The 27,545-nt window shown below is 40.8% G+C and overlaps 1 protein-coding gene across 5 annotated transcripts in view; it reads left to right on the top strand.

Moving 5' to 3' along the window:
* The first annotated feature begins 1,049 nt into the window (after positions 1 to 1,049).
* The window catches only part of hfp (Poly(U)-binding-splicing factor hfp), an 85,671-nt gene continuing 59,175 nt past the window's right edge, over positions 1,050 to 27,545 (top strand). For 2 of the 5 annotated variants that reach the window (XM_068379667.1, XM_068379662.1), the window contains exons 1-2: positions 1,050 to 1,146; positions 18,485 to 18,542. In XM_068379667.1, coding sequence (XP_068235768.1) covers positions 1,066 to 1,146; positions 18,485 to 18,542 — 139 coding nt within the window. In that variant the 5' untranslated portion in view covers positions 1,050 to 1,065. The remainder of the gene's footprint in view (positions 1,147 to 18,484; positions 18,543 to 27,545) is intronic. The other 3 variants (XM_068379672.1, XM_068379677.1, XM_068379683.1) reach the window with 3 other exon arrangements.

The following is a 27,545-nucleotide window of genomic DNA, read 5'->3' as shown; positions in this document are numbered from 1 at the left end:
TTCTGAATAAACTATAAAATCTTCAACAAAACAAGAGGAAGATAAATTAGATAGAATAGACACACACACACACACACACACACACAAAAAAAACCAGATTTTGAATATTATGGGATTTTGAAATGTAGCAAAATTTGGCTGTATAAATAGAGTAGACTATATTAGCAACAACTACTAATCCTGAATTCAAATGCAATTTTTTTTATTATTATGCTGTAAGAATTAGAGCTCAGAATTATTAGTTTGAGAATGAATAGTATTTTTACAAAATCTTTTTAATCATCGTTACATGATAAATTGTATATATGGGGTCGGTACTCTCGTCAATAATAATAATAATAATAATAATAATAATAATAATAATAATAATAATAATAATAATAATAATAATAATGATTTGTATATGTAGTGCTGATCACTGATCAGTGAACATCCTCGAAAATAATAAACATACTAAAATAGGAAAGGTGATCCTGTAGACCATAAAAAACATGTAAATAATAAACCATAGAATATATATATATATATATATATATATATATATATATATATATATATATATATATATACATATATATATATATATATATATATATATATATATATATATATATATATATATATGATAAATTTTGCACATTTAGACGTGTTTTTCATATTCAAATAAGCCATATATATTTTTGATACATTAATGTCGTCAAGAGAATCCAGACATTAATGTATCAAAAATATATATGGCTTATTTGAATATATATATATATATATATATATATATATATATATATATATATATATATATATATATATATATATATATATATATATATATATATATATATATATATATAATAGCGAACTGTGATTTATCCTGCCATGGTATAATATAATGTGATGGTAAATAATGTGATAGTATGTATGACAGAAACACTTCACTCGACCTGAAAAACAAGGAAATATTATGAAATAGAACGTGATAATTAATTAATTAATTAATTATCACGTTCTATTTCATAATATTTCCCTGTTTTTCAGGTCGAGTGAAGTGTTTCTGTCAAGCGGTAGAAAATGGAAAGAAGAATCAAAATGGCGTCGCTTCCAGCACCACCACTTCCACCACCTCCAATGTTTTCAAACGGTCATTTAATGGTAAATAGAACTTATTTCCGTATTATTTTGTATTAAGCTAAGGGACTAGTTAATCGTTCATATTTTGATATAGTGTTTGGTTAATATTGATGATCTTTTCGTAAGTTAAAGGACAATTTCGACGTACCTCCATCCCGCTCGATCAAGATATTACGTACCATAGAATAGACCATCGTTTTCATATTAGAAGTCTTATCCGAGCTAATTTATTCGCCTGATTATTAATGGGAGACTATATTTGAAAGGCCCTTTTTGATATTATATGAAAGAAGGTCTACCACGTAAACTACGAAGTGAAAATTACTGTCCTGTCTATCGGCTATCTGGAATTTTAATTACCGGTAGTATTACATACCTTAACGTATATATCGTCTCATTGTCGGAAAATTTGGTCATGCTAAATCTATGGAAAGCAATTTTACCGAAAGACGGAAATCTTAAACTAATTATAGGACAGGGCCTACGTTATCCTAGCTTGGGGTATAACTAGGTTAAAGTTGCATGTTAGCGTACCACGTGACACCGTGTTATCCTGTAGACGGGAAGGATTACTTAATGTAATTACTGGGGTGTATGTATGATAGCGGCCACCCGTATGCATTATTATGTCTAACTTAGAATACGGTAGTGTAAGGGGGTTCGCAGGGGGGAGTTAGCACCCCCGTTAGGTAAGTAGGTAAGGACACGGCTTGTAAATTATGTTAGGGGAGAAAGTTTAGGTCAGTTGATGTCCATTTTTAATGAACGCGTGAGGAACTGACCTCTGATATACAAAGGCTCCACTACTTGAATGAGTGTTATAGAAAATTTTCAAAACATCTTTTATAGAAATTTGCTTCTCTCCTAGATAGTTTGCAGCTGGTTGGGTACATATGATTTAATATATGATACAAAAATTTCTAGCTAAAGTGGAATACGCTATAAGAAATGTACAAATGCTGGCTATTTTTGGCAGTTTTCTTTGTATGATTAATTGGGCCGGGGACATAATAACTTAAGATATACTAAAATTTGAACACCATTTCATTGTCTTGTCCATTGTTTAATTTTTAGACACGGATTATGAGTTACTGGTCATGCTTTTTGTGCATTGGCTTTTGCAGCTTTAATGTTTCATGTATAACGTAACCATTATCTGGCCTGTATAGCCCCTTAAGAGCTTCCAAATATTTATGCAAAAGATTCCTGATAGTATTCGAGAACAGCTATTTTTTTTTCCCACACTTCCCTTCAGTTCCAGCCAGACTAAGCTATATAAAGGTTATTCATATCAGGTACTATGTTTACCCATGGAGCCTTTGTATGTTGATTAAAAATTGACATTAACTAACCTAAACTTTCCCCCCTAACCTAACCTACAAGCCTTGTCCTTACCTACACCCCCTGCAACCCCCCTTACACTGTGGTTTCGGGGTGTATGTATGATAGCGGCCACCTGTATGTATTATTGTCTAACTTAGAATACGGTGTTGTAAGGGGGGGTCGCAGGGGGCCCTGAGCCCTACCCCCGTTAGATAAGTAGGTAAGGACATGGCATGTAGGTTACGTTAAGGGGGAAAGTTTAGGTTAGTTGATGTCCATTTTTAATGAATGCGTGAGGAACTGGCCGCTGATATACAAAGGCTCCGTGGTTTCTAAGTTAGCCATAATAATATATACAGGTGGCGGCTATCATACATACACCCCTATAAAATTCCAATCATAGGAAGCATGTTTTTAACATGATCACAATCATTGCTTTCTTTATTTTGATACAGGATTAAAGTATTTTCCTTATTATGACTTATATGTGTGCAGAAGACTAGGATATTGTATTTTTAATTACTTCGTTCCTGCACATATGCTAAGTTTTGTTTATTGAACTTGTAAGTTGAAAAGATAAAATATTCTTTTTAAATAGAATATATTTTTGGAATCTTCGTAGTTTGTTGAGACAGACTGAAAAAACATATTTTATGGCCCATTGCTATATTCCCTTATACTTATATTCTTAGCTTACCCTCTTCCAACGAATTATATTCTTAGCTTACCCTCTTCCAACGAATTATATTCTCAGCTTACCCTCTTCCAACGAATTACATTCACCCCTCATTTTTAACCTAATCTACAATAATAGCAATGGTAATAAAAGTAACTTTATGATTAAGGAAAATCTATAAGCAAATAAAATATTTGCAAGCCGTAAATGCTATTACAGCAACTAAAAAATATTCATTGTTCAAGAAGAGATACAAATCCATAGTCTAGGATTTGAAAGCATAAAGTAGTATTCATTATCATGACACATACCAATATACAGTATAGTAGGTTGTAATAGTTACTTTTTAAAAATAGGGTGAAATGTTACAACATTAGAAAGGAGATGGGGGAGCCTTTGTAGGGTGATGGCCAGATCCCGTAGAAAACGGGAATATTCTGAACTGTGGCCGTCGTTCTAAAAACGATTATGGCGAGAGAAGCTAACTTAAAAAACCCACCTAACCTATGCTAAAAGTCGTATCCTTACCCAGGGGGGCTTCGCCCTCCCGGACCCCCCCACCTTACACAACAGTTTCCTTACCTACGAGTACGACGGGAGAAGCTAACTTGAAAAACCCACCTAACCTATGCTAAAAGCCGTGTCCTTACCCAGGGGGGCTGCGCCCCCCCCCCGGACCCCCTTACACAACATATTTAACCCTGGATAGGTACGGTGGGTCGTTTGCGACCCCGAGCGTCAAAAAAAAACAGGTTTTTCTCACGTGACTCACCCCCGTGACTGAATTTGTGGGTGATCGACCTGCAGGAGGTGTCTCCCCTACACGCTCTAGTAGTGTCCAGATGTGCATTGCTGTAGCTGTACTCCTTCCCCGATTTCTGAGACGCGTCGGGGTCGTTCGCGTCCGAGTTTACCCTTCTAGGGTAGTTTGCATAATTATCAAAGTTATTACGTATTATGAAATTGTCGTAGAATGGTGCAACTTGTATAGGTTATCAGTTGTGGAAAGTCTTGGTGGATTGTTTGGCTACCATGTGCATGTTTTTTTTTTTAGTTAAAATGTCGTTCATCACCACGAGGACCATTTTACCGCGAGTGCCCCTTTTTCATTTTTTTTCATTTTTTTGCCAAGTCATTTTTCCGTAAGATATTGCCAAATAGTGTCGTAAAACTTTTGCTTGTTTAGTGTTGGAAAGTGTGTCTAGATGATCTGGCTACCCATGCATGACTTTGTTTTTGTCAGATACGACGTAGTTATTGGTATATTGGGTATTTAACTGCGGTTACCAATTTCTGTTTTTTTTTTCAATATTTGTAAAAATTACTACGTAGTAAGGAATTGCCGTATATAATTCATTTTTTTTTCATGTTTATGTGTTAGAAAGTGTGCCTTGATGGTTGGGCTAACACGTGCATGTCTTTTTTTTTATCTGAGATGTCGTATATTAGAATGTCGGGCATTTTACCGCGAGTGTCCCTTTTTCCTTTTTTTTCATTTTTTTGCCAAGTCATTTTTCCGTAAGATATTGCGAAATAGTGTCGTAAAACTTTTGCTTTTTTAGTGTTGGAAAGTGTGTCTAGATGATCTGGCTACCCATGCGTGATTTTGTTTTTGTCAGATACGACGTAGTTATTGGTATATTGGGTATTTAACTGCGGTTGCCAATTTCTGTTTTTTTTCAATATTTGTAAAAATTTACTACGTAGTAAGGAATTGCCGTATATTATTGATTTTTTTTTCATGTTTATGTGTTAGAAAGTGTGCCTTGATGGTTGGGCTAACACGTGCATGTCTTTTTTTTTATCTGAGATGCCGTATATTAGAATGTTGGGTATTTTTCCGCGAGTGCCCCTTATTATTTGTTTTGCATTTTTTTGTTTAGTCATGTTACCGTAAGGAATTGGCAAGTAGTGTCGCAAAACTTATATTTTTATAGTGTTGGAAAGTGTTTTTAGATGATCTGGCTACCCATGCCTATTTTTTTTTTAGCCAGATATGGCGTATATATAAGTATGTGTTCGATTTTCCTGTGATTGCCAATTTTTCGTTTTTTCCCATTTCTTTCAAAATTACTACGTACTAAGGAACTATCACAGAGTAATATTTCATTTATATGTTTATTTGTCGGAAAATGTGCCTTGATGGTTTGCCTAGCACGTGGCTGAAATTTTTTTTTTCTGAAATGCCGTATATTAGAATGGCCATTTTTCCACGAGTGCCCCTTTTTATTTGTTTTGCATTTTTTTGCTTAGTCATGTTACCGTAAGGAATTGGCAAGTAGTGTCGCAAAACTTATAATTTTATAGTGTTGGAAAGTGTTTCTAGATGATCTGGCTACCCATGCCTATCTTCTTTTTTTAGCCAGATATGGCGTATATATAGGTATGTGTTCGATTTTCCTGTGATTGCCATTTTTTCGTTTTTTCCCATTTCTTTCAAAATTACTACGTACTAAGGAACTATCACAGAGTAATTATTCATTTAGATGTTTATTTGTCGGAAAATGTGCCTTGATGGTTTGACTAGCACGTGGCTGAATTTTTTTTTTCTGAAATGCCGTATATTAGAATGTTAGCCATTTTTCCTCGAGTGCCCGTTTTTATTTGTTTTGCATTTTTTTGCTTAGTCATGTTACCGTAAGGAATTGGCAAGTAGTGTCGCAAAACTTATATTTTTATAGTGTTGGAAAGTGTTTCTAGATGATCTGGCTACCCATGCCTATCTTTTTTTTTAGCCAGATATGGCGTATATATAGGTATGTGTTCGATTTTCCGGTGATTGCCATTTTTTCGTTTTTTCCCAATTCTTTCAAAATTACTACGTACTAAGGAACTATCACAGAGTAATGATTCCTCTAGATGTTTATTTGTCGGAAAATTTTGTTTACTTTTTTTTTGATTGAATATCATCAAATTTTTTTAGCTAAAATATTGTTTTACATTTTTTTTTTCGATTTTATTTCCCTTCAAAAAAATTTTTTGGGGTCAGAATTTTAATTTTATATTCGTAAAATAATCGACAATTATCCAGCAACCCACCATACAATTTTTATGCATATCCAATAATAATTAGATTAGTAAATAACACCTTGAAATTGACATACCCTTCCTACATTTCAAGTGGCAGATTAGGGAGTCTGAGTCAGTGTGGTTGGCGGCCATTTTGTGGACATATCCGAAGCGTAAGCTGCCCTATCTATATATATTCTTGTTCCCTATAGAATTTGTGATATTTTGGTATATTTTTACCTGCATAAATATCATATATATTAAATATATGTATTTTTTTACGGAATTTCTAAGTACTCAAAAAATTACCTTTAGATATGGCCCCTGATATAAATGTAATTTACAAAATAATGAAGATTTTTTTACATATTTCTATTTTAGGATAACATATGTTTATTCCCTAAAAAAATTAGCCACTTCCTATTTCATTTGGGTACCCAAAAAAATTCATGAAATTTGGACAAATTTTTTTGGCCAAAAAAAGTTACCCTTTTTTTCTCATTTCAGATCTTCACCTCCATGGGTCTGACTTCATCCAAAATACATCAAGATGTGTCCTAAACATTCAAGAATCAATTCCTAAAAGGATTTGTGTATATATGTATAAACTTTTTTTTTATGAATTTTTATGTCAGGTCTTTTTTTTTTCTACTTAATTTTTTAAAATATTTATAATAAATAGTTTTTCTGCAGATGAGTAGTATTTATCTATACAGTTGTTTTAAGCATTCATTGAAGTTTTTTTTGGCAAAAGAAAAAAGGAGGTTACTGCAAAAACTGATTTTTCAAGAATTTTTTTTGGCGTCGGGGTCGTTCGCGTCCGAGTATACCCTTAAAGGGGTGTCCGAGGACCGTACCTATCCAGGGTTAAATTCCGTAGACCATTTCCGAACGTTTTTATTCTATACAAGATAACAGTTGGAGCGATAATAAGCAAATTAGGACGCTTGGCCGTAGCGCTACAAACTACCCGGAGATGGGTAAGTCAAAATATGCTCCCATATCAGGCCTAACAACAGGCGCATTATATCTCCCTCTTTCCCACCCCACACCATTGAGTGACAACTGACATACCCATTACCTATGGCACTACTGCACCGCCTACAGAGTCCTTTCAATACACGTCATCAAACTTCCGGTCCGCCATCTTGGAGGGCAAACAAAGACGCGTTCAGTGAATAGCTATGGTTGAACTGTTGAATATTTAGCCATTTCATCACATTCACATTCACACAATGCCCAGTTTTTGCGCTATTGGTGGCTGTGGGAATCGAGGACAAAGAGATGACAAAAGTTTCTACCGCATACCGGCAGTTATTCAGAATCAGGACAAAGATACAGAGGAATTATCCAAGTGCAGACGTGACTTGTGGTTGACCAGAATATCACGGGCTGATCTACGTGAATCCTCACTACCCTATGCACGTATTTGTTCTGATCATTTCATATCAGGTCAGTCTCGGCCAGGCCCTAAAAGTATCATTATTCCTGTGTAAACATGCTATATCCGATCGCATAGGTGACTTGACAAGTATCATCGTCAGTTCAGTGTGTAGTGTGTGTGGGGGAGGGGGCATCTCAATTTTTAAACATCAAAGGGGCATCTCAGATTTTCAAAACAAAAATTAAAAGCGCCCATATTGGCTATATTAACAAAGGCTACTTACCTAGGTCTCTATTTCGTCAAGGTGCTCATGCCTATATATAATTAAGTGTATATTTATATTTATTTTAATTTGTGTATTAAATTGTGCAGACATACAGGCCTATGTGATGAATAAACATTGATTATAAATAATAATAATATCTGAAAGCTGGTTTAACCCGAAGGGGTCTTCAGCTTATATATGAAACATTGAAAAAATAATTAAACTTGCGCATTTAATTGCAAGGAGGCAAAACGATCATCCAAGAGCATTACAATAGAGTTTGTCCATCATGTGTTTATATGTATATAAGAAATTATAGCATTTGTAACCAAACACAAACACAATGTTTAGGCATGAACTGAAAGATTTGACATTATAATGCAAAACTTTTACATACATTTTGACAATCAAAAATTATAATACACAAGGTTAGGCTAAATTATCAATATTAGCTTTATAATTATAAACACTCTCTTCATTGGCCCAGTGTTTATCTAATTTTGGACTTAAAAGCATTAAAGGGAAAAACAACGAATTCTGGAGGCAGATTATTCAATGGAAATGTATGCCCACTCATGTTCTGGGTTGGCCGACAGTACCAAGTAGTTCACCATATCAATGTATGAAATACTGTGAAAATCCTCAATATTTTGACTGAATGAATTCTGCATCTGGTATGGATCTAGGCCATCAATTAGATCGAGTTTCTGCTTGTAAAAACGCTTATCATCCGACAATTATTTGACAAAGTCGCTCTCATTGTCCATATTCGCTGTAGCAGCTGCCATGTTTTCGCTTTGTATGTCCTCCAGCATGGCCGCCGGCGATTCCCAGTGACGTCATTGAAAGGACTCTATTCATCTGACAAAATGCCACGTAGTGCTATGAACTTAACTTTGATGGTTTATAACAATATAATAAAGAGGTTGAGGGAAAAATATTTGTATACTGCATGCACGAAGTAGTTACTAAGGAATTAGTAGAGTTGTGGAAGCCTTTGCAGTTTGTTGGGACGGGGTTGGGATCGCCAGAAAATAGAGTAAAAAACGTCGGAATTCTGCTTTTTTTTTCTCATGGAAATTATAACCGAATAAAATATTACTGACCACTAGTTTTGTAAATGCCTGTCCCAACAATATACGTAGTAGGACCACTCAGCGGATGAATGTCAGAAACCTGCAAGAATAGCCAACAAAAAATGTGTTGGAACACCAAGAACACCCTAGTTTTGTGCTTTGAATTTCATACGATATCAAATAACTGAAATTTCACTCGTTTGTCCCAACGTTTTACATACTAGGAACACTGTATGAGCACGTTGGAAAACTCCTTCTTGACAGAGGTGGGAGCCTGGGACTTTGGGTGTTCAAAAACCAATCTAACCTATCCTAGTATTTTCCATGTCACAACCCCTAGCCGGGGCCAAGCCCCAGGACCCCTTCCCAGGTCACATCCCCTAGCGAAATTTGTAATAGGCAACAGAACCTAACAAACCCATGTAACCTAACCTATTAGTTCCCAGGTCACAACCCCTAGCCGGGGCAAGCCCCCTGGACCCCTTCCCAGGTCACAACCCCTAGCAAACTTTGTAATAGGCAACAGAACCTAACAAACCCACCTAACCTAACCTATTAGTCCCCAGGTCACAACCATTAGAGGGGGCAAGCCCCACAAGTCACAACCCCTAGGAAAATTTGTAAAAGGCAACAGAACCTAACAAACCCACCTAACCTAACCTATAAGTTCCCAGGTCACAACCACTAGCCGGGCCCAAGCCCCCGGACCCCTTCCCAGGTCACAAATTAAAAACGAAATAAAAAAATAAATCCTTCAATCATGATAAAGTAAATGAAAATGACAAATAAATCTCTCTCTAACCAATAAAAGCAATGGGCAGCACTCTAAATTATATCGTAACAAAACTGTGATAAAAATGTTACTCAGGATTCCCTAGATGTAAATATTTTATGACAATTGCACCTCCAATTATACACGATTGTCTTCAAATCAACAAGGTGATCGATATGAGTAATAAATTCAACCACATCACTTAAAGAAAAACTATGGGACATACCGGTATGTTTGTCCATCACGGCAGTTAGTGTTGGAAAGGCCGACCTCAGAGGCCTGGTCAGGTCAATCTTGGGTGGCGGCAGGGTGTTAAAAGTTCTTAAATCACGTGGCCAACAAAGCAGACCGACAAGCACATGGAAAAGAAAGGTTAGTTTTGGGTGGGCTGATTGACAGTGGCTTAATCCTCTTTAACATTTTAACTAGATATTGCCTATCCTAACCTTTGGTTGTATATACAGTACTGTATAACAAATTAGGGGTTCAGCATAATTCCAGGATGTGTCCCAACGAACTACAATCTTAACAAGGGGGTAAGAATGTAGGCTGTTGGGATTAGTGAAAACATAAGTCTGAACATCACTAAATTTCCAAGCTTGCGCCACCGGCCGATCTGCCCGACCTTTGTTATTTTTGTCAGGCAGGAAGCAAAGCTTGGGGGATATTTTACGATCGAGTAACCTGGCCAAGGCTTCAGCGACCCATGCATTATACAGTAACGACCTTTTCCCTACTTAACTTTTCATGATAAAAGAACAATTTCCCCATAAAGAAGATTTATTTGACAAGTATTAACAAAGATATCTCCTGCCTCAACAGGCTATATTCTTCTTAAGTTGTGTATTACATTCTGAAGCATAGCATTTTTATTTAGATACCCGTAACACTGCACTTTTATAATGACATTGACGCATTTTATTGGTTAGTGGACTATGGTTTTGTATATGTGTAGGAACAAATCACAAATTTAAAAGTAATATATACATACAGTATTCTTAAATGCATACCAACCACTGTCCATTAATAGGAGATTGATTCAAGTGCAGCTGGAACTCGGCAGTTAAAACTTATAAAGTTTGTCACTTTGATTTCTGCCGCTGACTGATACCAACTTGCTGTCAGCTTCTCTAGAACTTCTCTTTACTTATATCCTTTCTTTTTCTTTTTAGCGTGTGTATGTATATGCTTCTGACCTTTCCTGAGATTACTGTATACAGTACTGTAATGTAATCCATTCAGAGGGAAGTTAGCCTTGGCACATAATCCTTGAAGATGAATAATGCTTCTTTAGTGCCGAATTATCCTATTGTACTCGACAATGTCTGATTCGAAGTAGCCTGTTGATATTTTGTCCTTGGGACATACGTCCTTGATTGACCAACCCTCTGAGAGTTCTCTAAAGAAGATATTGGGAGGAACAAGATCTCCTTGTCTGAAGAAACACCATCAGTCTCCTATGTATGAGGAGTGCACTCGCCTTCGCATATCTTCAGAGCGGTGTGTCCTCTTAGTGCACCCTCGTTGGCAATGTGTCTGAGCGCACAAGGTGTTTGGGCTTTAATTTTTCTGATGCTGATGAAAGCACTGCTTCACATGCACGTTCCTGATTAGATTGAACAACCTTGCCTCTCCAGACTTTGTCTGTGGTCACCGTGCTCCTTATAAAGTGGGGTGCACAACAACAGCACGTTTCCACTTGCACACTTAAATTAATGTGCATAATGAAAGCTTCTTGCAATCCCACAGATCCACGCTTGCTCCTCAAGGGGAGAAGTTTCCTTACATGTCTTGAGTGTATGATTGCAATTACACACAGGGTTTTGATGATTGGTGAGTTATTGTTGATAGGAGCTCTTATCTGAGCATGCTGTCTATATAGGAATTGCATGTAAGTCACTTTTATGCCAGAGCATTGTCGATGTGCATGTGTCCACTTGTTTCCCAGGTTGACATGGGGTAACTGGTAAGGATGCGCACCAGGCCGCGACTTCCGCACACATTCAGCCTAGTTCTTGACGCTTCCTGAACAGAGGGAAAGTAATCTTGTATGAGTGTCTGTTCAAGCATCAAAATTTGCTAGGTCTCCTGTTAAGGCACACAGTTAGCCGACTTAGTTTACACTTATCGAAAGAGAAATCGGGTGCCGCTCTTCTTTTTACCCTATTGTATGATGAGTCGTTTAAGACTGATAGGATTTACATTATAATTCACTCCTCCTGTTTTTCTTCCCTTATGAAAGTTGCCTAATCTTTCACCAAGGATGGAAAAAGAGAGCAAGATTACAAGGTACTTTGCTTGCCCCCATTAGTTTTAAATTGGTGTGTTACTATTGTTCACTTTGAGAGTGCCATCTCATATATTCGCTGTTGATGCTCCTATGAGAGTGCCATCTGTTCTATTCACAATCGCACTCCTCATCTGATCTCGCTTTATTCATCCTTGCTGTTTGCAGTTGTGCTCATCTGTGGAAACACGACTACATGCCATTTGTTCCATAACTGGAATACAAACCATGCTATTTAATAGGGGTATCGTTTTCAGCGTAGCTGAAATGACGAGCCATTAATTTTTAACGAGGGTTAACTACCCACACCTCTAGTTAGGGGGGGGGTAGGGAGGGTAACTTGCTACCACTCCCCCTCACACCTATGATTGAGCTCACTTTGCTTTCGGCTCGGATGGTGAACGGTCGTGCAGCCATTAACGCTATTTTGTTTTCTCTTTTTTCTTAGACTGAGTGTGTTTTAAAGGATACATCGACCATCCATCCAACAGACCTGCCGACCTTCCATCACCGTTTCAGTATGAGCCTAATAAAGCTCCTCCAAAGTGCGCTACTGTGTGCCATCACTCTCGCCCTGCGCACCACGCGCCTACGTGCCCTAACCAGAACTCGCCAGCAGCTCGTCAATCCACAACGCTTCGGCGCACCACTTATCCTGCTCGCCCTCACAGAGGGCAGCAGCCTCACGCGTTTGCGCGCCGACATGCACTCACGCGCCATCAGTCTCCTGGTTTTCAGCGCTTTCCTGCACGCCATGCACACGCGCCCACGATCACCTGCGCACACGCCTAGGGTCGCCTACGCGCCAGCACACCACAGCGCACTTGCGCTCTCCTGCACCTATGCACCCTGCGCCTATAATCTCCTACGCGCCAGCACTCTCCTGTGCGCCAATTCTCTCCTACATGCCAGTTACCTGCGTGCCAACATGTGCCCCCCACATCACCTGCTCTCTCCTATGCACCATCTTGCACGCCAACTAACGCGCCAGAAAAAACCTGCGTGCCATCACTCTCTTGTGCACAAGTTTGTAGGTGAGGCGACAACCATGTTGCTGCCCCCACCTGCTCGCCAGACCCCGTGCACGCGCCATGCGCACGCACACACACCTACTCCCAAAACCACATGCGTGAGCCATGCGCACGAGCGCACACTCTCCTACGGAGGCGCGCCAACATTCTCCCACGCGCGAGCACCAGTATTCTCCCTCGCGTGAGCACCGTTATTTTCCCTCGTGCGAGCATGCCCACCAACAGGCACGTCGTCCGGCAAGGTCGCCATCGCCTCATTCCCCTCCCCGCAAGCGCATACCATCGCGCATTGTGGGAGAAGGGAAACAATTTCGTGCAGAGGGGTTCAGGATCCCTAAGCTACCTTCTAAGGCGAACCCACCTATTCCAGTAACTCCTCCCAGGGAACCTTCAGTCTCTTTCCCTTGAGGGGATCTGTCTGACAGTGCGTCTGTCAGCCAGTAGCCCTGGTTCAGTGCCTTAATCAGAGCCATAACCCTGGCTTTCAAGCTTGTCCTGTCTGATCGCTCATCAGAGCGACCTATAGCTCTAGATCAAAGGCATGGAACCATGGCTTCCTCTACCCCTTTGAAGAGGAAAAGAGGAGTTTCTGACGTGGTCACTTCCCCAAGGGCGAAGCTGACTCCATGCAGGCCATCGAGGCAAGTTCCTCTTGTTCCTCAGACAAACTCTCCATCCCTGTCGGACAAAGATCTGCCGTCACCTAGGGAACCACACGAAGAGAGACTCGCCCCCATCGCACCAATGGAGGAAATCTGTCTTCACGCAGAGAGTTCCCGGCAGTCTGAGAACAGAAGGGACATGCCACACACATCGATGTTGGAGTCTTACCTCCTTCCCCGGAAGGAATCCAAATACTCCAAAACCATGCCAAAGTCCTCCACTAGGGCTAGAATGGAGCCAGCCAGCCACTCAGGGAATGTCCGCGACTCTCCCCAAGAAGAGCCTCTGGGGACAGAAGGAGACTTCGCTGCAAGTCCTACAGCAGGAGGAGACCAGCAGGAGTCAGAACATGCATTTTGGCAGGTTCTGACTCTAATGAGGGTTCTCAACAGGTTTTCCGACCCAGAAATCCCCCCTCAAGAGGGCAAAGACACGGTCCTAGACCGCGTCTTTGGTACTCAAAAACCCTCAAAGACCAGTGCAGCCCTGCCCTGGTCTCAAGGGGTTAAGAGTACTAGGGACAAGATCGCCCAGCAGCTCTCCGAGTTTGCCTCCTCCAACCGTTCTGGTTCCACGAACAAGCTCCTCCCACCTCTGTACAGCAGAGGAGGCACTTTGAGATCCTGGAGGAGCCCAGTTCAGCTCTTCCTCTCCACCACTCGCTGGAAGAGCTAACCAGGGGAATCCTCTTGAGAGACTTTCCAACCGGCAGGTCTCGTTCTCGGCAGCCGGGATCCTTAATCAGTAGAAGGTCACGAAGAGTGAGGTATCCTGATACGATCTGAGGATTTCTCCAAGGAACGTACCAGGAAAGCTACGGAAACCTTCCTACTCTCAGGTACTCGCACGATCGAGTTTCTTGCCCACCAAGTCTCGAACTTGTGGGCAAATATCATCTTGAAACGTCGAGATGCAGTAGCTGAGAGGTTCCACCAGAAGGTCTCTAGTGTCGAGATCAATAGGCTCAGACATTCCTCCATAGAGGGGTCCAATCTGTTTGAGCCTAATGATGTGGAACATGCTGCTGAGAGGTGGAGGAAGTCTCATCAAGACTCCCTCCTCCATAGGGCTTTAACATATAAGCCCTATAAACCTCCTTCCTCCTCCATAGGGCTTTAACATATAAGCCCTATAAACCTCCAGCACCACAGCAGTCCCATCCAACCAAGACCACAATGACGACAAAAACTGCAGCAAAGACAACGTAGTCTAAGCCCTTTCTTGTCAAGGACAGGAAAGGCAAAAAGTCTTCCACGGGAGGGAAAAATCCTAGAGGGAGCAGCCGAGGCCGCAAACGCTAGGATAGGCAGTCCCCTGCATTTCCACCAGTGGGGGGATGCCTACAAAAAAAGTTGCGCAAACAGGTGGAAGGAACTCGTCGCCTTTTCCTGGACACACTCCGTGATCAGTCTAGGATATCGCGTCCCGTTCATAACCTCTCTACCTCCCCTGACCAGGAATCCATTGTCATTGAACTCCTTTGACATGGGATTCGCAAGGGGGCCAGGCCTTTGGGCAGAAGTCCAGACCCTGTTGAAGAAGGGTGCTCTCCAAGAGGCCCTCGACTGATCCACAGGCTTCTTCAGTTGACTCTTTCTTGTAAAGAAGGCATCTGGAGACTGGAGACCAGTCATCGACCTCTCAGCTCTGAACAAGTTTGTCAAACAAACTTCGTTCAGCATGGAGACGGCAGACATGGTCAGACTAGCAGTAAGACCGCAAGACTTCATGTGCACACTGGACCTAAAGGACGTGTACTTTCAGGTCCCAGTCCATCCGTCTTCAAGGAAGTACTTGAGATTCAGCCCAGACAACAGAATATACCAGTTCAAGGTGCTGTGCTTCGGTCTTTTCACAGCACCACAAGTCTTCACCAGAGTGGTTACCATAGTGTCATCTGGAGCACACAGGATGGTCATCCGTCTCATCCGTTATCTGGACAACTGGCTAATCCTAGCAGACTTGGTGTCAACCCTTCTTCAACACCGAGACAAACTTCTGAAACTGCCAGGATTTGGGGGTCATTATAAATCTCGATCAGTCCTCTCTGCTTCCCAATCAAAGACTGGTATACTTAGGCATGATTGTATACACCTTCACAAAGCCTTCCAACTGACGACAGGATAGCAAGGCTGAGAAAGGTCGCAAAACCTTTTCTCAGACGAGAAGAACTTCCAGCCCAATCGTGGCTACATCTTCTCGGTCACCTTTCATCGCTGGCCCGTCTAGTTCCCAATAGTCGCCTCAGGATGAGATCCCTCCAGTGGCGACTCAAGTCCCGGTGTAATCAAGCACACGACTCCACGGACATCCAGATCGCCATGGGATCTGTGGAACTGACAGACCTCCAGTGGAGGGTGACAGACGAGAATCTACGAAAGGGAGTGGACCTTCGCGTCCTCCCCTCATATTTGATGCTGTTTTCAGACACTTCAAAAAAAGGGTGGGGGGCCCACGTGCTGCACCACGACCTCAGGCCTCTGGTCAGAGTCAGAAAAGCACCTCCACATAAATCTCATAAGAGATGAAGGCCATCTTTCTGGCCCTTCAACAGTTCCTGGGAAGCCACTCTGTTGTGGTGATGAGTGACAACACCACAGTAGTGGCCTACATCAACAAACAAGGAGGTACTTTTTCGCAGCAACTATCCCATCTAGCAGTAGAGATACTGAGATGGGCCGAAATCCACTTGATGCCACTATCGGCACGCTTCATTCTGGGAAAAAGGAATGTGCTCGCCGACAACCTGAGCAGAGCATGTCAGAGAGATAGTGAGTACCGAGTGGTCTTTGGATCATCTAGTAGCCAACAAAGTCCTGACTTTGTTGGGTTCTCCGACTGTAGACCTCTTCGCAACGGCCCTGAACTTAAGGCTCCCGCTGTATTGTTTCCTAGTCCCAGACCCCAATGCTCTTTGGCAAGATGCTTTCCAACAACGGTTGGACAACATCGACGTTTACGCCTTTCTCCCGTTCTGTCTGATGAGGAAGGTACTCGACAAGATCAGGACATTGGTCAATCTTTCAATGACTCTCATAGCTCCACTATGGCATCACTCAGAATGGTTTCCGGACCTGCGGCAACTCTTAATGGGGCCTCCTTGAGAACTCCCTGCACGACACAATCTACTCAAACAACCACATGCCACCATCTTCCACAAAGCCGTAGCTTTGCTACAACTTCACGTCTGGAGACTATCCAGCATATCCTCTGAGATAGGATTTTCGCAACAAGTTGCATTCAGGATGTCTGGACACCTGCGAAAATCATCAGCAGCAGTCTACCAGGCAAAGTGAAAGTCTTCTGTGGTGTCGTGGAAGGGGTATCTCTCCACTTGATGCCACTATTCCAGCTATAGCAGAGTTCCTCATGTATTTGCGTGAAGAAATGCGCGTAACAGTCTCGGCAGTGAAAGGCTATCGCTCAGCCTTAAGCCTTGCCTTCAGACTGAAAGGAATGGACATTTCTTCATCGCTAGAACGGTGTTATGAACTTACCTGACCCCAGTCAGAAGTGAGACCTCCCCCCATGGAACGTGGTTCGAGTTCTCAGGTCTCTTAAGAGACCTCCTTATGAACTATGACGCCAGGCAGCAGATCGCCACCTGACTTGGAAGACGGTGTTCCTGCTATCTTTGGCCTCGGCCAAGCGAGTCAGCAAACTTCATGGTCTCTCATACGACATTGCCCATTCAAGGGGATGGTGAGAGGTAACATTCAGATTCGTCCCTGAGTTTATTGCCAAGACTCAAAGCCCGGGAGTAGCGGATCCTCGATTTGACTCCATCCGGATTTGTAGTCTCCGTACTGTAACAGATGACCCAGACCATCTCTTACTATGCCCAGCAAGGAGTTTAAGGCTGTACCTCTAGAACAGCCGCAGCCCGTCCTCGTGTTGCTGCACTAATCGTCAGCACAGGAACGACCAAGAGGAGGGTCACCAAGAACACAATCTCAGCATGGATTCGCAGGGTCATTGACCTTTTACTGCAGGGAATAGCCTACATACAAATAAGGTGGAAATAAAGGACTTTTCAGTTCAAGACCCTTTGCTTCAGTCTGTCCACAGTCCCGCAGTTATTCTCCCTAGTGTTGCCATGGGCCCTGAGGCAAGGAATGTCTCGTGTGGTATCTGTACAGCAAGTTGCTTCATCCCTCTTCAAGGGAACCTTAGAGGCAGTGGAACTAGCTGCTATCAGTTTGCAAGGAAGTGGGATCATCTTGGATAGGGATAAGTCTTAGATGATTTCCACCATCAGGATGGTGTACTTGGGTATGGACCTGGACATTGTGGCTGCCAGGGCCTTCCCCTCAGAGGACAGACTAACCAAGCAGCAGGGAGTAGCTTCAGGGTTCCCCAAGGCCGCTGGAAGAGTGGCAGTGGTTGGTAGAGCACTTGGCTTCCCGTGAGAAACTAGTACCCTGGGAAGACTAAAGCTAAGTCCGGTTCAGTGGGACCTGGGAATCCTGCCTAATGAAGAGTCTCCTATGTAAAGGACGATGGTGTTTTTATTTGTGCTGGAACAAATGATAAGTTTGGAGGTAATTTGTATTTTTTCTAACTACATACCCGAGTCCTTTACTCGTACTTTTCCCCATCACTAACCCTTTAGAAAGTCTCAGCTGCAATCAAAGTGACTTCTCAGTGAGCAAGTAGAAACCCTGCTGCTAACCACCTACATCTCATTATAAAATTTTAACTGCTGTATTCCAGCTTTGCTGTTATCATTCTCATATGTAAAGGACTAAGGTTTGTATAGTTGTGAAAAATACAAATTTCTCTCCGATTGAAAATTTGGGATATTGACAGGATTTTCTTGATTTAGTATATACGATAGTGGTACTCAATTTTTAAAGAAATTTTACCTTTACAGGTGAATGGTGAAACGGATATAGTTGAGCCTGCAGAAAAGAAGATGAGGGTGAATGAAGGTAAGGTGGCCAATTTCCATTGTCTTTTATTTTTCTTTCTAAATTTTTTTATTATTTCTGAATACAATAATCACAATTAGGTAACTGAAATGGGATTCTCTTGATAACCGGTACTCAACATTGAGTGTATTCTGATGAATAGAGGATCCCATTGTATATATACAGTAGGTAAGAATAAAGAGCGATACCTTTTGTCTGATTTTATGTGGTATTTGATTGCACCTGATATTTTAGTGGTTGATAAGGAAGCGAAGATGCTCGTTATGCATTCTATACGGTGTTTGAAACTTGATGAATTTGTAGTTACACTGTGAAGTCCTATGTAGTAGTGGTTGTGTATCACAGTAGTACTACTAATGAAATACAAGTGAACTTTGAAATACTGGCCAATTGTACTAAGTCAGTTCAGTTGGCCATCGTAATATTAGACAGTATAGTATATCTTACTGTTTTGAAGTACTATTGTGAGAATGCTCTTAAGTGTGTTCTGGAGTGGGAGGCAGTGTTACACATTTTATTTTACAAAAGTCCATGAAATGACATTCTGCAGTGTTGTATAAATATTCTATATTGGCACTTACTTCGGCGTTGTATGTAACCTGTTGAAGTTAGAAAGTAAAGGATTTGTTTAATCACGGAAAGATGATTTTGGGGGCACCTGTTCTCAGTTGTTGCAGAACCAGATCAAATGCTGTGAATAAATTAGTAGTTTTATCATATCTTTATTGTTATTGTGTAGGTCTCCACCACAGTTTATTAGTCTCCCCTTTTTTCTTTATAAGATTTAAGTTGATAAGGGAGCAAATCCATAGTATTACATCTGTTAAATATATTGAAAATTGAAGTAAAAAAAGCTTTCAAGAATCTACTAAATTCTACTTTTAGTCTTTATAAGTGTTAAAACTACAGTACAGTACTTACGAAGTCAACTAAAGAATTTAAGTAATGCTTACGTTTACTAAGTCGGTAGGCAAATTGTTGTTCTAGAAGATTCTGGTGATCTTGTTTTCCTGAGGCCAAAACAATCAACCTTCTTGATCGCTAGTTCCTCATCCCGCATGTTCTGACAATTGGCATGTTTGGCACCTACAACAACGGCTGCTGCATGCAACCATATACCTGAACAGGAAGAATAGAGGCAACCGCAACCTCAAATGTGACTAGAGAAGTGATGTTGGTATTAGGGGAATTAGGTTTATTAACCCTTTTACCCCCAAAGGACGTACTGGTACGTTTCACAAAAGCCATCCCTTTACCCCCATGGACGTACCCGTATGTCCTTGCAAAAAAATGCTATAAAAAATCTTTTTTTCATATTTTTGATATTTTGAGAAAATTCAGGCATTTTCCAAGAGAATGAGACCAACCTGACCTCTCTATGACAAAAATTAAGGCTGTTAGAGCAATTTAAAAGAAATATGCTGCAAAATGTGCTGGGAAAAAAATAACCCCCTGGTGGTTAAGGGTTGGAAATTTCCAAATAGCCTGGGGGTAAAAGGGTTAAAATTCTTATTGAAATGTCAAGATAAAGTCATTAGTGAATTATCTTTTTAGGTAATTTTATTTTGCTCCTACACTAATACAGTACACACCTTTGTCCTTTAATAGGAATATTCTTCAGGCAAAGCTGGACCTCTGGTGTTAAAATTTATGATAAGGTGATGGTAGTTACTGTTGGGTAGCTGGAAAGCCCTCGGTGGTCTGTCGGGTGGACACACCACTGAGCAGCCACTTTTTTTTTTTTTTTTCAGAAAAAAGTGTTTGCAGATTGCCGTGTACTAGAGATATTTAAGAAGTAGAAAGGATTTGCAGTTGTTTCCCAATAACTGCACCTGTGTTGACAGTTTTCTGTACAACTTTCTGATATCCACAATTTTTTTTCCTTTTTGACTGCATTGCATTTGCTGTTTATTCCCTTTCTAGTGGGGCCTTATGATGATAACGACAATATAATCCTAAGGAGGTTTGTACTCCGTAGACATCAGTGTACTCCCTCGCAGGAAGGAGGGTTTGCTTTTGCTAAATGTGAAAGGGTGGGCTGCTGCCCTTGTTACCTTCTGTATCTTCCTGTTCCTGTAAAGGCACTAATGGCACATCACTTGCTGTAGTCTGTCTCCCTGTGGGAGCGCCATCACCAGCCTGTGCAGCCCTGTAGAAGGTAAATTTCAAGTTCTCCCTCTGCCTTACCTATGTTAGAGTCTTGGATGATACTACCAGAAGAACAAGATGTAGAAAGACTGGTATGAGTCGCATATGCGTGACTCCAACTTTTCTGGGAGAGTTACTGGTACCAGAAGCCTCCCTTTCAAAGTGAATACTGTGAGTTCCAAAGTGAGAAGAAATATCGACACAAAACTCGGGAACTGTCAGGGTATTTGGTATGGGTGTTCACACCTTTTACCTGTGCTCAGTCTTGTACCAGGAGAAGTGTCAAGAGTTGTCCTATAACAAGAAGAAAAACTGTCACTCACAACTCTCGTTCAAAGTGGAGCACATGCACTGCTGGTTGGGATGATGGGGGTTGCCCTTCTATTGCTTGCCTGAATGATCTATAGAGAGAGGGAACTGATGCATGCTGAGAGATGTCTCTTGATGGGAAGAAACACCAGTCCTGACTGCTCCTGCACTTATATCCAGTCTTAGGGGGTTGGGTGGGGGAGTGGTTTCTTGCTAAAAATTAACCTGTAGCAGAAAGAAATGTTCTACTCCTCAATCTCATATGAGACCGAGCACACACTCCTCAATTTGGATGAAGGATACTGCCCTCGTCCTTTTCCTTCTTTAGAGAGTTCCATAGATTTAGGTAGACAACATCATAAACATTCTAGTCTCCTGTTTCCAGCATATCACACCCACTGAGACGGTGCACCACAAGACCATTATCCTCGTGCATGGGTTTCACGTGCCAGGTCTCCTCCCAAGAACCGAGATTGTTCTCCATGCTCCTTGACCTTCACAATCAGACAACTTAGAATTGGACGCCCACACATCGAACGTCATGCGATCGAACCCTGCTCGCATACTCTTCAAGTACTTGTGACGTTCGAGTCACAGGGCACCTGTCACCATCTTCTCAATGTTTTACACCATCGGATTAAGATCTTTCCATGCTCTGAGACTGGGTTATGTAATGTGTTTTCCCAGTCTGAGATTATTCAATGATACGAGGCGGCCCAGGCCTTGAGCAGTTAATGGCATTAGACCTTTTGTCATGATTCACTAATTGTTACTGGTTCTTTCTAACTGGTTGAAGAATTGAAATATGGGAAATGAATGTAAGAAGAAACTCACTCAGAATATGTTTATCAACAAACTTATTTACAAGAAAAATAAGTTATTTCCTGTTTGTTTCCACTGACCCAAATCAATATAAATAAAAAGTTATGAATAAGGGAAACAGGCTGGAAGGCAGAGAAAATGAGGAATTCTTAAATGGTGAGTTGATGAGTTATTTGGGCTCAAAAAGATAATTCAGGTGTGTCATCTGGGTGAGACAGCAAATTCTGTTTCTCACAGAATTTGGAAACTGCCAATGGGAGGGTAGGAAGGGCTGACTACCACTCGTCACAAGCAGGAAGGGCTGACTACTACTTGTCACAAGCAGGAACGGGTGACTACGCTCTTCACTATCAGGCAGGGATGACTACTATTTGTCCCAAGCAGGAAGGGCTTGCTGCTTCTAGTCATAAGTAGGAAGGGCTAGCTGCTTCTCTTTGTTACTGACAGGACATCTCTTCATCCCAGCTAGTCAAGATATTTTGGAGATGGGTGATTGCCGAGGTGAGACTCAGTTGGAAATTGACTTGGTCCTACCTCTTGTAAATGGCCCTTAGTCTATTTCTCCTGTGCAATTGCATCTGAAAGTGTATATACTTCTGTATGGGTGGAGGTAATTACAGCAATATTTATTCCCATGTAAGGAGTTGTTTTATTTCTATCCTCACGAAAGAAAGCAGATGCCAGGATGGAAAAGTGGAAGAAAGTGAGACAGGAGTCCCTCTTCCATAGACCAGGTACCTTCAAAGAGTTAAGGCCCTTCAAAGGCAACAATTCCAGAAATTCCATCACACCTTTAAGCTAGAGCTAAATAAGCCTTCTGTGACATACAGTTCCAGTTTAGCTCCTTCAGTCTCCTCTTCTCCTAGAAATGCACTGATATCACTCCTCCCTTTTCACCCTCAACCTGACCATTCCAGGCTGTTGGGTAGGGGAACATTAAAGTATACTCTTACTAAAGTTGCTGTGAGTCGAGGTATGCCTGTCTAGATTTTGGGTAAACGACACTGACACAGCAAGTAACAGGTGAGTAGAAGCCCTTTTGGACGATTACTACGCCCTCCATTGTCTGAGAGGGTTCTGCAGACTCTGGCAATCTACTCCAATGGATGGAGAAGTCAATTGGGAACAACTGAAGACTGGTCATCAGTCTCTCCACTTTGGTCAAATTGTTCCCCAGACACCATTTGGGAGGAAGACAAGTAATGTATGGTCCGTCATAAGAAGACCTCTGTTACCGTAGGCCCAAAGAATCTGTACTTTTGGATCCAAGCCCTCCCCTGCAGGTAGTTTCTCCGTATTGATTTTGATAGAATAGTGTACCAGTTTGAAGCCCTGTGCTTCGGTCAGGCTACCACTACCCAAGTGTGCACGATAGTCTCTTCTCAGGGAGCTCAACGATTGCTGCATTCTACCCTCATTATTATTATTATTATTATTATTATTATTATTGTTATTATTACTTGCTAAGCTACAACTCTAGTTGGAAAAGCAGGATGCTATAAGCCCAGGGGCCCCAACAGGGAAAATAGCCCAGTGCAGAAAGGAAACAGGAAAATAAAATATTTTAAGAACAGTAACAACATTAAATAAATTATTTCCTGTATAAACTATAAAAACTTTAACAAAACAAGAGGCAGAGAAATTAGATAGATTAGTGTGCCCGAGTGTACCCTCAAGCAAGAGAACTCTAACCTAAGACAGTGGAAGACTATGGTACAGAGGTTATGGCACTACTCAAGTCTAGAGACCAATGGTTTGATTTTGGAGTGTCCTCCTAGGAGAGCTACTGACCATAGCTAATGAGAGATTTGCTTCTGCATCTAGTCAGAAGTGGCCACTCAGTGTCCGACACTTTGTTATGAGTTTTGATAGCAGAGTCTCCAGCTTCGCTAAAATTATACTCCTGTCAAATGATTCATGTTTGTATAGTTGAGGAAAGTATAATTTTTTAAAATTTTGGATTTTCAACTATTAAAATGGAATTAGAAACTTCATCCACAACAATAGTTATCCAAAGAATAACGTTAACATAGGAGTTCAGTATGTGAGATACCTTGTGGGGATTGTAGAATGTTACTCTCATAAGAATAAGTGAACACAAAAAGGCTTATCATTTTCATATGGAAAATAATGCATTTTTGAATCAAATTTGGAAAAAAAAAATTTAAAGGTTTAAAGGCCACTCATGAATGGCAGAGCCAAGGAACAGTGACATTGCCCTAGCAAGCAGGAAAATACCCTAGAGACTGACCATATATTATATGATTAGTGCCCAAGCCTCCTATCCACCCAAGCTAGGACCAGGGAAGGCCAGGCATTGGCTGCTGATGACTCAGCAGATAGACCTATAAGCTCCCCCTTAGCTCACAAGGATGGTAAGGTTGCAGACACTAATGGCAATAACGAGTCTGAGCAGGACTCGAACCCCTAATTGGCAAACACCAGGCAGAGACGTTACCAATCAGGCCACAACAACCCGTGAATACATTGATTGAGACATTTAATGCAAGGAAATAGTCTTTTACCCAAGATGATAGATTTGCTAATGTCTTAGTACCGAGACATTTCAATAAGAATTTTATAAACCTGATTCTCCTAATACTGAGGATACTTCTCTAGCCACATCTGATGGCGCCGTTGCGTCTCCTCTTCCTGTTCAGGTAACACGGTTGCATACAGCAACCCATGTTCCATGTACCCAACCTGCCAATTGTCAGAACATGTGAGATGCAGAATTACCAATTAGGCGATCTGGAAGATTTGCTTGTTTTGTTTACCTTCAGAAAACAATGGGATCACTTGAATATTTTGGAAACAGGGTTTTGCCTGTTGACTTAGTAAACGTAAACATTGTTTAAATTTATATTTTGACTTTGTAAGTACAGTATTGTATTTAACACCTACTCATATTGAAAAAGAAATTTGAGCAAGTTCTTGAAAGCTTTCCCTATTTTAATTTCTAACATATTTTACAGAAATAGTAATATGAATTTACTGCCGCTCTTTTTTAGACTCATTCTATTTTAAGTATTTATAATTGGAGGTGATGCTGTATGTTACTCATCTTTGTAATCTTAATTCTACATGTTCATATACAGTAATTTGTTGTAAAGTACTGTACTTAGTTTTGATTGTCCAGCTATTGTTTTATTCCTTTTACACTAGTGCTGAAGTGCTAGGAATTATTCATAGGATAAGGTTCTGATCTTGTTTGTGCTCATAGCTTGTTTTTAAGCAAAATAAAAGGAAAAGTAGGAATGTTATATATACTGACCGATACAGTAAAATTGAGTAAAATGTAAAATCTGTCGAGTGCAATTGTCTAAGCTGGGGATGAACATAACAGCCAATATCATGGCTTATGTTGGTGGTTTGGTTTCTATTACAAGTTGTCAACTTTAATGTTACAAGTATGATTCAACTGTACAGTAATTGAATTGACCTTTGTATGGTCATTGATGTAAATTGAAATGAAAGTAGGCGACTATAGTCAGGCTTTTGCAACGTATTGATATTGGCTGTATAGTAGGCGCTGAATTGAAGTTATGTTCAGAACTTATTTTTCTATTGATTATTATTGGGGAAAAAATACAGCCATTAAATGTAAACATATGTAATTTTCATAATTTATAATTAAAACTTTGTGGTTGTAATAAGTTCTGAACAAAGTATTTTAACCCTTTCACCCCCATGGACGTACCGGTACGTCCTTGCAAAAAACTGCTATTTAAATTTTTTTTTTGCATATTTTTGACAATTTTTTTTGAGAAACTTCAGGCATTTTCCAAGAGAATGAGACCAACCTGACCTCTCTATGACAAAAATTAAGGCTGTTAGAGCAATTTTAAAGAAATGTACTGCAAAATGTGCTGGGGAAAAAATAACCCCTTGAGGGTTAAGGGTTGGAAATTTCCAAAGAGCCTGGGGGTAAAAGGGTTAAAGTGCAATATATTGTTCAAGATTAGCTATCTGTATCAGTGCTGCAAATACTTGGCATGCGTTTAGTTTCATTAGCGTAATTTTGAGTAGAGTGCCTGTACTTTGTATTTCTTTATCATGCATATATTTTTGAAGACCGCATTATTTGCTCAAGCATAACGTGACATTGCAATACAGTTTGTTCCCGCTCGAATAATAAACCATCATCCTTTAATAAGAGTGGGACCTCAGCAAAGCTTCAACAGTTGTTTAAACTTTTAACTAAGTAAACATAGTTGCCTGTTGGGTGTCAGGTAGGCCGTGCCCATTCGACAGGTGAAACAACACTCACCTGGACTTCAGCTGCTGGACATTACACACACACTTCTTGGTGTCCTCATCTGTTCGTTTTAAGCTTTTTCTTTTTCTTTTAGATTGAATAATTGCTCTTGCAGACAGTTGTGTTTGAGGGATATTATTGAAATAAGCCAAGTACGGTATAAGCAGTGTTGCCTCTGTGTGACGATTTTCTGTCGTACATGCCATTATCCAACGTACTTATTCCTGCCTAGCACCATGTCTGTTGCTCTTCTATCCCTTGTGTATGGGTCGCCTTACAATGAAGACGACAACTACGTGAACTTAAGGAAGTTGGTTTTCTTTAGACATGGCTGGTGCTCTGACGGCAGAAGTTCCACTTCCGAGTGTCTAGGGAATGGGTGCCGCCCTTCTTTCCTTCAGTTTGTGTAGATCTCGGGATGTGCTAAACACCTTTTATCTGGCTCTACTGATGAGGTCTCTTTCCTTGTGAGAGCGTCGTTTGATTGAGAGCCATGTGATAGGTAACCACACAGTCGGAACATGCTCTCATTCTTCCTGTGATTGTGGCTTTCAAGACACCAGGGAACGTGTTCGTTTATGCATTCTCAGCACTTCCAGCCCATAAATCTTTAAAAGTTAGAAAGTTTCTCAGATGCACGCCAAGATCTTCTAACTCATTCTTGCAAAAGGAACTGGAACCGGTGAGTTCTCAGGTCCGATCTCAAAATTGTACAAGGAAATAAATAGTAAATTGGGCTCGCGTGGTATTTGCTATGCATCCTCTCCAACCAAAGATGGGCACTTGCATGATGCGTCTAGTGACTGCATTTTGCCACGGAAGCATGAAGCATGCGAGCCAGAAACAGTTCAGTTGCCGAATGAGACCGGTCAAAATTCGTCCGTTCTTCCTATTCATGGGATTGCTCCATTCTGTTTGCAGACTAACGGGCTTGTGTTCTTAGTGGAGGAAGGATTTTTTGAGAAACTATTTAGAGAAGGAGTTATCAAAGAAGTTCAGGAAGACCGATTGCGTGACTTCAACCGAATCCCTTCCCATGGGAGTGACAGTGATGTGCTTAGAACATTCCCGCTGGGGTAGGGATCCTAGTAGGTTCTTGTCTTGTTTTCCAAGTAAGATGATATGTATCATGAATGAATTAATCCCCCGAGAAGATATTGGTACATGGTTCAAGTGATCATGCACTTGCTACCTGTGCTAGGTTCTTACGAAAATAAACATGAGCATTGTTGGTACCGAGCACCACTGGTCAGAACGTTGGCAAAAGCCACCATTCCTCCTACTTTTGGATGTTCCTGAAGTGCTTGGTGACACACTCGCCGCTGTCTATTGATTTAGCTCAGGCAAAGGGCCGCATAGTTCTCAGACATTAAGTCTGCTTCCATGGAAGCCACTTCCTGTTTGACCACTGGTTGGTTACAGTTGTATACCTCACTTTAACCCGTAACTTGACATTCAGACAATCA

This window comes from Palaemon carinicauda, chromosome 1, assembly GCF_036898095.1.
Source record: "Palaemon carinicauda isolate YSFRI2023 chromosome 1, ASM3689809v2, whole genome shotgun sequence".
NCBI classification, from domain to species: Eukaryota; Metazoa; Arthropoda; class Malacostraca; order Decapoda; family Palaemonidae; genus Palaemon; species Palaemon carinicauda.
Note: the sequence above shows the minus strand (reverse complement) of the source record. Positions and strands in the feature narration are given on the sequence as shown.